Below are 14,047 nucleotides of genomic sequence, written 5' to 3' on the forward strand. Positions count from 1 at the left end.
TACTTCTTACACGTATGTGGGACGTTAATTTATCTTAGACGAATATCTACACTAGATTCCCACCCAGTGTCTATTCTACAGGACTTCAACAGAACTCAGATCAAGAACACAATATTAGCCTGACTATAACGTCAATATATTTCACACCAAAATCCGACACATGGAACAGTCAATAAGTCTCAATAAGTGTCAATCTATAATAAGGATAGGGAAATATATATATACATAACACCTGTCATCCTGTCTAATGTCTGACTCATCAAGACAACCAATCATTATCATTCTCGCCCACACATCACCGACTTTTATGTGTTGCCCAGTAACGATAAAAAAGTAATCACAAGGTTGAAATTCGTTGATAAACAACTCTAGAGCCTGAAGTATTTTAGTAGTATGCACATATTATTATGCTTATACCAAACTCTGAGTGCTTTTATCAGATAAACCTTAAATGTTGTATGGTCGTTTGGAAAACAAGTACACATGGAACTTGCTATCGTATGAGGCTATTTATATACCACATTTGTCAAAACCTTGTAAAGAAACAATCGCCTACTAGTTGTAACATTTAGTTGTCATTTAGGTGCGACCGTACATTCACTTACTTCGGCTTTTGAGATGCTTCATAATATTAAAAATTGTCATGCAAAGTGTTTGAATCAGAACTGAGTACATAAGTGCTTGGTTGATTAACAAATTACGTTATTATTCTTGAAAATTATCATATACATGAATATTTTATGTTAAGCGACATCGTACTACTCTGTGAGTCATATAACACAGTCACTAGGTATAAGGTGGTATTGGTCTAACATTGATCGGTTAATAGTTTCAGTTAAGTCATATGTTTTATTCAAAGAACCAATGCTACTACACCACCTGTTTGTCCGAGCCAAAACAACCAAGGCAATATTTCGATTTCTAACTTGTATACTGAAAATGTAAAATTGTTCCACATCGGTAAATTACTCAATCGTTTTTACTGTTTTCAACTTTAACTACGAACAAACATATATACCAGCCACCTCAATTGTTGAAGATTCAATACCTCATCAACAGACTTTCCATCTTTACCTCGTACCTTATGCTTGGGGTCGACATAGCTCACTGATACTCTTCAACCTCATTTAGAGTTGAAGAAGCTTTGTCTGATCACCATTAAAGATTTACTCTCAGCAGCCGAATGTGTAGAATTTCAACAATGTCATCCTCTTGAGCTACAAATTCTTACTATTTCAAACTCATTATTTTTAATGTGTTACTGTCTCAATTATTTTATTACTAGGATGATGATTCTACAGATTATGAAGATTCCTTCGACTCAGAATTCAGCGATTCAGATGATGAAAAAACTGAAAAGTGGGAATTATATTCAACTTCTTCGGAATCTTCGTCTTGTTCAAGCTTTTGTTCTACGTCTGGTTCCTGCTCTTCGTCTTCTTTGACTAAGTCATCTGATAGTAACAATGATAATGACAGTGCATGTTTACGAGTTATGCAACCGACATATGAAGATGATTTACGGTAAAAAAAATAATCCATGGACTAATTCATTATTTTCGTTATTTGTTGGGTTATCACTTAAATTATAAAAATGCTGATACATTTTCACCGTTTTAAAGTAACATAATGATTTTTTGAAGCAGTGATTGGCATTAATCAACTCATTTCCGATCTCTGTCAAATATATTCTTCAACAATTAAAGTCATGTATTGAGGAAATGGTATATTCACTAAAAATTAGAATATATGCTATTGTAAAGCGTATTTTTGGAAATTATCATCTAAATATTTGTCAACCGCATGAGCCTTAAAGCTCTTATTCTTAGCGTCTGATTTTCAAAGACGCTTCAAACTAAAAAAATACCTACAAATTTCTGTTATGGCAGAGAAGTCCAACGATTTAAATAAGGTTTGTAATTGTCAAATGAGTGAATGGATTGTTGATCGACAGATGAAATGCCATGATACTATGTGGCCGACAGATGGCTACTCACAAGATAGAACTATTGACTCAAACCCTTGGATTAACTGAGGTCAATGACAGGATCACTAGTCAGAAGAATAGGTGTTTTTCATCTAACAAAATAAGATGGTTATATATAAAACATTCAACGCGAGAATAAATGTGGCGATAAGTCATTGAACAAATAAACGATTGTAAGATATGGGAAGTATAGATCATTCATTCTTCAATGGAGTTGATTAATTATTGTCCATCATTTCAATTTCACACTTTCGTCTTTAATCTGTGTCTCAATAAACTCTGCATTTTGTTAAAAAATCATTTGGTATAGTTTGAACTCGTCATATTGCCTTCTGTTTCGGGTATCTCCATGGTGGTATCATATCGATCGTCATTTTTACAATTTCCTGTGTTAGTCATATGATTCCCCATTTTCAAATGGCACCATTAATTTTTATTAAATTCTTGACATTATCTATTGGTTCAATACTAAACACGCGTTTTGTCTTATTTAGAACTCATCCTCTGCATATGTCTGTATCCCTGTGCCGATATTCGCGTCGAAACTCCAGTAATAATCATACCTGAGTTACTTATACCCTACTAATTACTACATTAAAATATCCTCCACGTATATACAACACACCTGAGAAATCACGATTTATGTTTAATTAAACTATTTACCTCGGCGCTCCATTATATCTTGATACAATGTGATTATGACTGAATAAATTCACTTTTTTCAATTAAAATGTTGATACGTTTCCTGTATTTCTGTATTATGTGTAATTATCTCGCCGTCCGATTCATATGAATCTGATCATTTTAACTTCATTTTGTATCGTTTTGTCCTTTCCCAAGTCCCCGCCGCGTCATTGAGTTCCATTTATTTTGAATCTGTACAGAGCTCAACTATCAACTTTTCCAACCATTGACTATTTATCGTAGCTGTTTGTTCTCAAACTTGAAAAATGGGTTATTTAAATGTTTTTCTTCTTTTCGTCAATCAATTTATCGATGCTTTAGTGAGTTATAATTTATATTTGTTTTTCTTTTAACTCATAGACCTGTTGGAATTAAACTTTCACTTGCCAGTCAACACGTTACATCTGCGCACAGACTATTTTCCGATCGATTTACATTTGTTTTGTGGTTAATGCGGTGTTTTGTTACAATTTCAGGCATTGCAGATGATATCCTTGAACAGGTTTACTCAGCACTTCGTAATGCAGCTCTAATCGATCCTGCGGAAATAAATACTGTTAGTTCTACTTCATTGAAAACATCTCATACTAAAGATTCGACTAGTGATACATCTTTACTAACAAAGACAGAAAACGTATGGAGTGATGCTGATGAAATAGAAGCTATTTCGTGTGTAGAAATGCTCACTACTGGCCGGTCATTACTCTATGAAGCATTCCGGTTGATTAAGGATTACAGAATTAGGAAAATGGTAAATATAATCCTATATTACTTATGGAATATGCCTAATTTACTGGTATACATTCGTTTTAGTGGTCCTCGAATCAGTTTTGATGTGCAGTATAAATGTTAATGAATTTTTCTAAATTATGGCACAAAGCTAGTCAACTTTTTGTGAGGTAATCTCAAAACATGGGATCTAAGGCAAGGGGCAAAATGAATGGATCTGCACCATTTCGATTCATTCTGAGCTGTGTCACAAAAACACTCTAGTCATTGGTTACAGTAATCACGCAGACCCAAATCAGGCACTTTACATCTATCAACATGGCTTAGTCCAATTATCAGTAACTTCATAGACTGGTTTTATGTGTTGGCTTTCCCACCCTTAACATTCTTCAAACCTGTTTGTACACCATCAAATATTGCGCGTTAAGGTATTTATTTATTCAAACATAAATATTGGTTGAAATGGGCACCAAAATAAACATGCGTCACACAAACAACTGGATAAAATTGTTAAGATATAGATGGAGAAGGGTTAACAATCAAAAATAATTAAATTAATAGAAATAAGTGATCGAGACCAGTATATAATGGCTCTTCGGTCCTTATTCAAACTTTACATAAGTTTCTCACACGAGGATCTACATTTATTGTCTGTAGAAAGCCAGGGCTTATAAGCAAGAAGTTTCGCGAAGCAGCAAGCGACTTTGCTCGACGTTTTCACGGGACCATGTTAATTCAACCAGTGCTTGTCTATACTTTTGGGTGGGTTGATAGCTAGGTCTGAACCTAGCCCTAATACGCTTACATTGATCCTTTTAAGAAGACGAATTTACTGGCTACTGAAACGTAAGACAAGGTTAGTGCGAACGAGGGCATGATCAGAGTTCAGACAAGTACTCCAAAAGTAGCAACAATCTTGTACACAACCACTCCAGCGGTTGCTGGTCGCAGTGTGATGAATCTGAGTCCACGGTTGAGATGGGGATTGAGGGCGCCAGGTAGCACATCGACAATGAGTAGTGTATCAATAGATAATGCTAGCCAGAAACTGGTTGTGATCTGCATGAGCTGTGGGAGACAGTCGTTATCTAACCTTCAGCTAGAAAGACCTTAGTGACCACTTTGACGCCCAATCTGGGCATTCAAATTTCCGGCTGGCACTAAGATATTTGTGAAACGCGCTTTCTTAAGAAGATTTCTTAACTTTTGATAAAACTCATCCTTGATTGCATTGGGGTTGCACTCTGTTTAGGGCATAGGTAAATATAACGAAAAGATATCGTTTTCCACACCGATGTTTACTGACTTTGATGGAGCTTTCTAATCGAACTGGACATAAACTACTGTTAATGGGGATCCAGTCGATCAGTGTTGTCTCAGCTCTGACTCTTAGTACGACATTAACGCCGGCCAAATCAGAAGATGCCATAGTGTTTCCGGATGAACACTCACAAAACAACCTTTTGGAATTGACGGATGATGAGCCAATCTGTTTTACTTTATTAGAAATGAAAATCGGTCTCGGATTTACTGCAGACATCTGTATTAACGCTAACAAAGACACAGATTTTATATTTACAATATTTCGTTAAGTAATACCGTAATACTTTTTTTGAAAACCTGTTCATCTGGTATTTCTGTGAAACTTTAAAAATACAAGGTTCTTTAAGTAATATCGTTTTTCTTAATTTCCTTTCAAGTGGCACTTGTGTGATTTCCGTTCGAATTTATTCGAAAAACATATTGGCGTTATTCTGCGTTTATTTGAATCTTTTCCATTACCTACACATGAGCAAGCGAAATTGTCCGATCCAGTCAATTTCGTTTCATTAAATGAAGATGTTTATGGTTTGAGCAAGCCATTGGACACGGCATACGCAATAAAAAGTAGCCCTGACAAGGACATTTATATTTCTGACCAACAAAATCCTTCAAGTTAGTGTTACTCCAATATATTGTCTCTTATTTTTATTGTTTTCTCATTCTAGACCTTGTAGTAACGTATGTTGTAATCTACAGTTCAGTGCAAATACTACGTACTTCGGTAACGATTGAGTAAGGGGATTAGATAGATGAATAGAAGGCCTTTGCTTAAGAATATGCATTCCCGAAGGTCTAATAGCAGTGCTCACAATTTATAGCTATTCAAAGATGGTTAAACTTCCTCTAAAAGCCGTTTGAACTGTGATCGTCGTTATCAGTGGAATCTAAAACACGCGTTTCGTCCTACTTGGAACTCATCACCTGGATATATCTGTATCCTAGTGTCGATTTCCACACAGAAGCTCAAACCCAGTACCTTTCGTTTCAAACCTCAAAGCATTATTTGCTGAGTGTAATTGACTTGGATAGAGTCTCAATATGAATGTTATTACTGGAATGAAGGTACATCTGGCTGACCAATCCTAAATAAGACGAAATGTGCATCTTATCCACAATACATCTGTTACATAAAACTTTTTTAAAGATCGTTCACCTGATGGTTTCTCTTTTGACTATGTAAATTTCAAATTACCCACATCTGTTTCGTTTTTCTCTCAGATAATTGCACATCTAGTGCTACTGAAGTACGAAATAAAAATGAACCAATTCATTTCTTACTACGTTCTAACAAAAGAGGATTGAAAATTGAAGGTCTACGGAGTAATTATACCATAGCGACAAAGTCAGTAATATCTCTCATATTTTTTTCAACTTTTCATATGATATGTGTATATCTGTATCAGTGTAGGATAAGGTATTCATTTCTATTTTGAACTTGTCTGTATGTCAGTACAGTACTGTTACACTAGTTTATTTAAATTTATGTATAAAATATTAGTTAATGGTAACTAAAAATTGTAATTATCATGGGCGAATATTTCCTGAAATACGGTACATTGGTTTTCATGATTAAGTGATGCATTCCACAAAGTGACATTTTATGAATGATTTCCTCATGAATGACAGGAGATAGTATATGCTGTTCTCCGACCCGATTCAGTTTGTGTGGTAATTTAAACAGACCCACACGTATATCAGGTTCTACTTTGCTCATGATTGACTGACAGTCAATCCACGCTTTTTAATGCATTTCTAACTAGCAGTGCAGAGTAAGATGACTTATAATGTGCAGGAAGTTTTAATGCCATATCTGAATGACTGTATGAGTATAAGTAATCCGTACTTACTGGAATGATCGAGACAGGGATATATGCGTGATGATTTTGGGTAAATGAAATATATACTAATCGTACATCTGCTTACTTATACATTCGTCACATACTAAATTTTCTTGAAACACGATTATCGCTCCTTATTCATCCGGTTTATCACCCCCCATTTTGATAATTAATTGTTTTTTAGATTCAGCCCCATGCGTCCGGGTGGCTGATGAGTTACTGTAGATTTTATTAAAGACTAACCACCGCATCCGATATTTGGGTCCTGTCAATCTGAATTACACGTATTCACAATACGTTCAAGGGTAAAATAAATATAGATAGTACCTGAAATGGCAAAGGCTCTCTGGCCCATATTTGGTCTACATGTCAGAATATTCACTCTCCTTGTACATTTACTTCGTAAATGAAAACATGGAACTGCCTTGTAATGATACTTGATAGTCAAACAGTATCCATTTGTAAAACGTTTCTTCCATCACAACCTGGTAACTACAGAATATCGACATGTTATCTCAGACCTTTGGTTAATAGTATTGTTTTATTATTTGTTATTAGTTACTACTCGCTTCAGTGAAATTAGGACAAACACACATCCGCTTCATATCCTATTGTTAAATGTTATTCTGTCGTGAAATACTTTGTCATCTGATGAGTATTATTTATATTGCTATCTATTTAATTATAAATCTAGTACTGAGGTAATTATAAAATTGGCCAAATTTCTATTTAACCTGCAAAAAGATATTCTAGAACAATTGACCGATTTAAATAATGAAATTATGGCATGGCTCCATGAATACGCTGCACAATGTATACAAAAATCAGATTTGAATGATCCAGTGATAACAAGTAATACTGATACTGCTGATGGTCATCGACCTACAATAGATAAATCTGACTCTGATAAATGTACCATTGAACCTGAGTTAATTAACAATGACCATGCCAATAACTTGGAAGGAAATATGAAGTTAACATGCAAATTAAAGGAAATTTCTTCCTCAGATGTTACAACTTTACCCAGTGAAGCAGTAAGTCACGTTTTTCTTTTAGTAAATTAAGCTATTATCTCTAGAAATCAGATACATAACCTTACCATCGATAATCCTCGTATATAGTTTGAATTTTGCGTTCCTTAGAATTAAGTTGTTTTTCATGGTTTGCATCACTTACTGATATTAGTTGGATGATCACTGCAAACTAGAAAACATTAGTCTGCTATTTCGTTCTAATATGGGACTCCACGACCCCATCTGCGACTGATTTCAGGTCTTGAAGGCCTCATGACTAGAGCTTTGTTTTCAGACCACTGAGCCGGAATCCGATTATTTACAATCCTCAATTCACTAAACTGTTCGACCATCTTCCATTTCCTAAGGAGTATATATATATATACTCGCACAAGTAGTCGGTTGAAGTGTTAGCGCGTGGCACCTCGTCTATCAATATCAGGTTTTGGACGTCGCTCATTATAACACCAGCTCCAAGGTAGTTTGTCCTCTATAACAGTAGGTTATAGTTAGTATCTGGTCAACGGATATGGAATGTCTGTCACAGATAACTGTTCATAAATACCTATACTTCTTTGATGATGGTTATGGTAATTCACCAAATGTCAGCTACGTACAATAGAACTGTCTTGACGTTTGCATTGAAAATCCTGACTTTGGTGTTGACTGATAGTTGTTTTGAGTTTAGAATATTCCTACACTGCCAATCTGTAAATTCTCATGTTCATCAGATTCCCCTTGTTAATCACTGATGTTTTTCATTTTTATCCTTAAACATTCACTTTGGTTTAATTTCCGTCTGATTTGCAGAGTAATGTTTTCTCAATGTGTTCTACTGTATCTTAATTTTAGATTTTGTAATATCTTATCATATCAAATTGTTTGTGACTGAATCAGTAAGCTTGGGACTTTAATTACCAATATTAGAGTCATTTTGTTATAGAAGTTTTTCGGTTCCATGATGTACTTCACGAACTGAATTTGGTTAAATAACCATTTAAACCGGAAACCACCGGACAGCTGTTTCGTTTTGATATGTTACTTTCCAGTGCTGAATATTTACTACCTCACTAGGGAACGAACCTGGGGCATAAAGGCCTTCCATCTTCTATGCTAAAAAATCACAATGTTCTTACTGTTTACTAATGTCCAGAAGCAATTCTTGAAATCCTATTTCGAAGTCGTGACCATGTCGCGTGTTAGACACGTCTCACCCTTAACCAACGATGGTGGTGGCATAATATCGCGAACTGATTAAAGTTGAGGATGTTAAACATTAGATTGCATCTCAGTGGTCTCATGATTGAGCGCTCACCACGATGCCTAAAGGTCCCAGGTTCGGTCTTTTGTTTGGTTTTAGGTGCTCGTTACTGAGGAGTTCAGCATCTGGACTAAACAAGGTGTCTAGTGCTTTCTGATTTTAAATCGTTATCTAACTAATGTCAAGCTGAGTTGTAAAACTAAAAATTTCTTTTGTTATTGTTTCTCTCCATTTAATATTTTGCTCTCATCAAATGCACACAGGTTGCAGAAGACTCCACAACCAAAAATGTAGAAAATTTTATGTTGGCGAGTTTGTCTTCAAAAATCGAAAATATATCAGTTGAACCGTTGTCTGTTAATTTTTCAACAGAACGTATTCTTTCTGAATCAAGTTTAGAGTCACTTCCAGTCGAACAAAGAGGTAAGCGCAGTGTTATTGTGTTGCAGTTTTTTTAAGTTTTAGTGCTTTATAAAAGTGAGCTAATAGTAAGGTGACATTACTTTTTTGGATGCTTAATTGACCCATTTAGCTTAGTTGGTAATAAATAAACGTGTAGACATTCTAATCAATACAGATTTCGTAGGCAATATACATGTAAAATATAAGCCCCTCAGCACAGAGGTGCACCATTTAACAACCGATAAGCACATGAATAGGTCAAATGGAGAATCTTTTGCTAAAAAATTATTGAAGCTTCACTTTGTGTATAGTGTATTTGTTTGCAAATTTATCAAGCTTGTTAATCACTTTCTAATCTTGAAATTCCATAATTATCGATGCAAAAATTCATCCATCTAAATTTGAATCAATGTCTTATGGTTATCCTGTTAATACGTGTTTTTATTACAAAACATGCAATGAATTATGGTGGTTTCAGTCAGTTGTAATCAACACAGAGCCAGATATAAATGTACATTGACCCAAGTTGCTGCAGCATATCAGCACAAAGAAATGAAATCAAACAGATACGTAATCGAAGAGTATATGATATTAAGAAAAATTGAAGATAGAGATTATGCGGGTTGGAAAACGAAAGGTTTTGCAAATTAAGTAGAATGGTCCACCGGGGTCCTTGATGCTTGTGTGGTTGCGGTATATGACTAAGGTGTGTTATTCAGGTTGTAAAGAACGTAAATGTTGTTTAGTTCTTTTAAAAACCGATGTAACCCACTCTTTGGCAGCGTGTGTTTATGATTATCGGCCCTGAGACGGTCGATTTTGAGGAGAGTCCTGTCACTCTCTTGAAACTTTCTCATAGGAATTTGCGTTTACAGCCTCTCCCATTGTCTTCAATTGGGGGGATTTTGTTTACGAAAGTTAGAGGTGCGGAATTTCCACCGAGGGGAGTTTGAAAACCGTGATTCTAAACATGTAGTGAACTAGAGCTTCAGGATCCTGAAGGCATGAGTGGCCCATGGACCTTGTTTTGATCACCCACTACTATGAGACAAGAGCTCGTGACGTTGCTGTACTGTCCTGTGGATTAGACTTCTACGTCAAAAGCTCAAGAAGTGCCCCTAAAAATATTTCATTGGTACTAAATTTTATGTAGATTAAATAAAATAAATTGTATAATATTGAGGCCCATCCAACGACACTCCCCTTCAGCCTGTTTATTAATTTAACATAATTAGCGGCAATATAACGGGAACTTGTTGATACATCGTGTATGATAGATTTTATGCGACTTCTTTTCTTTTTCTGATTATCGCTCAGTTATTAGCACAATACTGTTAATATTTCAATATCCTTGCCATATCTCCTCATTATACTAAATTTGGCGTGGCAACTTTGTCCGACTCACATTTGAGTTGAATCCTACGTTGCATTGTTTAACTCCAACAACATACACAGTTATTCTCATGATTTTGTATTGAAATAAATAGGTAATATTATTATTACAATGCCGAATGCTAATATTTTTCTTGATTTTAATTTATAAGCTTATGAACTGTATGTATCTTTGTGATTTAGAATTTGTACTAGTAAATAGTGTATACCTCAAATCTCTAAAGAGAACGTGTAAATGATAACGAAATTGGAAATTGTTGTGTTATTCAACTAATACTCTAATAACATGTATTTACAAGCAACAGCCTTAGAATTGGTTGACCTATAAAAATTAAAATGGGCCAGAAAACTACTTAAACATATTTCATTATTTTTTATACTTATGAACATAGCTAAATGGTATTCAATTATTCTGTTAAACTGTGCAAATCATTGCTCTTTTGGGATTTCGAGTAATGTTGACTAAGTAAAACTATTTGAAGAGACATTTTCACAATACCACTTTATTTATAATTATGATCTTTGTTTCGTATTATTTAATTAACATTGAATATTGCTTTTGTTTTCAATATGACTCGCAGTTGTATTTTATACTCATATATCAGGCTTTTGTATGCTTCTCTTAATTTTAGTTAAAAGGTCGTCATAAAAACAACAGTAAGAGTTGCCTTTTTACTGTTCCTTTCAATATAGTCTCAGTCTTACTGGAGGTCAGTTTCCCCCTGAATAGCTCAATCATAACGTCTCAAGCTATAAAGTTGGGTGATACGTGTCCAAATCCCCTGGCGAGCATCAGTTCTCTCAAGATTGTAATCAGTCAGTCAGGAACACCTTGTTGGCGATTTCCAACTAGCATGAACGTCCAGGGTTTCCTGTCGACTACTTCCTACCACTTAACGTCTCTACATGGTGTACGTGATGTTGAATTATTTAGACCAATGACGACATTGAAACTTCATCAAGAGATTTCGGTTAGCACTAAGGTGACTGGAAAAACATGACACTAGTTACCACTCAGTGATCAGTCATTTGTACTCGTGAATATACATTTTATATAGTTACAAATTGACATATTTTCGTAAATTCTCATTGTATCTCCATTGTGTTGCTCTGGTGTCATCGTACCTTAACACTGTTGAGCTATTTTTTTAAAATCACTTTATACAAATTCTTTCATTTTTCGAATTATTCGTATAAAATAGGCCAATTCATTATGGAACCTACTGCTCCTTATAATCATCGATTTTATCAATCAAACCAGAAAACGCTACCGAAAACATTCCATAAAGCTTTACGACGTGATGTGAGTTATCGTTTTTATGCCTTAAGCTGATTTTTTCATATTTCAAATATGATGTTACATGGTTATCCGTTTCTTTTTTGCATCGTTTAGAAATTTTGTAACAGCTTTTAATCGTTTGTGAATAATTTGTGTAAAAACCTCAAAAGAACTTAAACCTTGACATTTCAATAAACATAATTTCTTTACTTTTTCTTTTGTATGTTACACGGCGTATCATTAATAAATTTACTAATATCTTTACTTTATTCAATCCATGGTCAACAGGTCATGTAAATCCACACATTTCTCAAAATTCCTTAGTAAGTACATAACAAATCCAAATGAGTGGTCTGAAATCCCTCTTTAATACTCATAACTCATGTAATTATGTAATTAAAAATAGCTGACCATGCAACACCACGAACAATAAATGTTTATTAGTATCTAATTAGGACTATCTTTTGGTGGAATCTGTATTATTTGCGCTGGTTATTTTCTGCCAAACTTTCATTATCATTTTGGACATCTTCAGTGCTTATTCCATTTATAAGTTTCCAGGACATCCATTAAAAACTTCGCAACTAGATCATCTAGCTCAGAGAACACAACCACCACCGAAAGGTGGGTCCCCCCGAACTGGAAATCGTCTTTTAGATTCGACTTTATTTTGTGACCAGTAAATCGATATAATAACAAGAAGCGATTAGGTTTCAAATTGTTTTTCGTATTATTTCTTTATTATCTTTGTCTCCTCTTACCCTCCATTTCTAGTTTAGTTGACCTTTTATTTTTATATATAAATGTTCTTAACAAGTATATGTGTGATCAGATTGTTCAAAATGTATTGCGCTAATATGTCACATAGTTCTGATAATCCTCGTCTTCTTATTACACTATCGAAACAAAATGTTAGTCAAAAGAAAGCATACAATTAAAATTAGTATTTAGTGAGAAAAAGATGCCAAATAAAAACTACCCAAGTATCTTATTATTTTTTTTAGTTCACCACTTTGTATCATTCTCTAATAACTTGCAATTTTCGTGTTGAAGTTTCCTTAATACTTTCATTAATGTTTACTCCGTTGTTTATGCGAACATGTGTCTGATGTTAGTTGTAGTGGGAAAAAAATCTCCGATCCCTATCAGATTTGAAGAAAACTAACATTTATTTGTGAAGATGATATTTGACATAACCACAGCGCTTGGAATTTAAATAATTCCAACGTTTCATCCAGCAAACTTGTCGGGAATTGTTCGGCGTAAAAATCAAAAATTATCAAAGAATATATAACGTTTAACAATCAAATCAAATCTATACTTGATACTTATTCAATCATATTAAGATGGTGACCTTAGTCAGTAGGAAATTAATTTGAGTCAGTAAGATGTGAATCACATGAAAAGTACACAGTGTGAAAATAAATGAATGAGTGATTGTGTATGTGTGTAATTTTAAGTTATCAATAATTAATACTATTTGGGGAGGGAATGTGAATAATATGTCTATTTATATGGCGAAAATATACTGTGTCAATTGAAAAATGCCTATAAGAGACAGAGAGAGTGAGAGATGATAATCCGATGTAATGTTAGACCGCACATTGAAAACCTATAAACTCACCTGGATGCACACTATTGAGGATTCGCGATATTAGGACGAAATAGCTGTTTAAAGCTTTCAGATTTTCAATGATGGTCTAACATTGATCAATTCATGATCTTAATTAACACTTAACAATTTCCACAATACTGCACTGATATATATATATATATATATATATATATATATCTATGACTCTTCTTCCCTTTCATTGACAGCTGTTATTCAAGTGAAATATCTTCATCTTATTCAATGAATCAATGTCTATAATTTCTTTTATCTCTATACGTTAATAAACAATCATTTACTATGCATCAATGCTTATTCAATACATTCATATTAGATTAAACCATTTAGTTGGCTTTAACGTTAGCAAATGTTAACCTCCTTAAAGTCCGACCTTTTTTCTTTGGGAAAAAAAAAGTAAATTTACATTTGTTCTTTGGGAATTGTACATATGGGAATGTTAATTTTCTTACCTCCTTGTTGATCATATATACATGAAAAGGCGAAGACTTTCATCAGGTTTTTGAATA

At 34.3% G+C, this 14,047-nt stretch overlaps 2 protein-coding genes across 2 annotated transcripts in view; both read left to right on the forward strand.

Moving 5' to 3' along the window:
* Nucleotides 1-1,495: 1,495 nt before the first annotated feature.
* The window catches only part of Smp_007770 (ubiquitin-conjugating enzyme-related), a gene marked incomplete at both ends in the record, with an annotated part of 19,835 nt that continues 7,283 nt past the window's right edge, over nt 1,496-14,047 (forward strand). The window contains 5 exons of the mRNA XM_018800113.1: nt 1,496-1,524; nt 3,032-3,422; nt 5,101-5,335; nt 5,942-6,065; nt 7,256-7,595. Of these exons, the coding sequence (XP_018653959.1) occupies nt 1,496-1,524; nt 3,032-3,422; nt 5,101-5,335; nt 5,942-6,065; nt 7,256-7,595 (1,119 nt within the window). The remainder of the gene's footprint in view (nt 1,525-3,031; nt 3,423-5,100; nt 5,336-5,941; nt 6,066-7,255; nt 7,596-14,047) is intronic.
* Nucleotides 9,138-9,293, forward strand: Smp_182040 (hypothetical protein; the record flags this gene model as incomplete). The annotated part of the gene is made up of 1 exon (XM_018800114.1): nt 9,138-9,293. The coding sequence occupies one exon, from the start codon at nt 9,138-9,140 to the stop codon at nt 9,291-9,293; it is 156 nt and encodes a 51-aa protein (XP_018653960.1).

Source organism: Schistosoma mansoni, chromosome W (assembly GCF_000237925.1).
Source record: "Schistosoma mansoni strain Puerto Rico chromosome W, complete genome".
NCBI classification, from domain to species: Eukaryota; Metazoa; Platyhelminthes; class Trematoda; order Strigeidida; family Schistosomatidae; genus Schistosoma; species Schistosoma mansoni.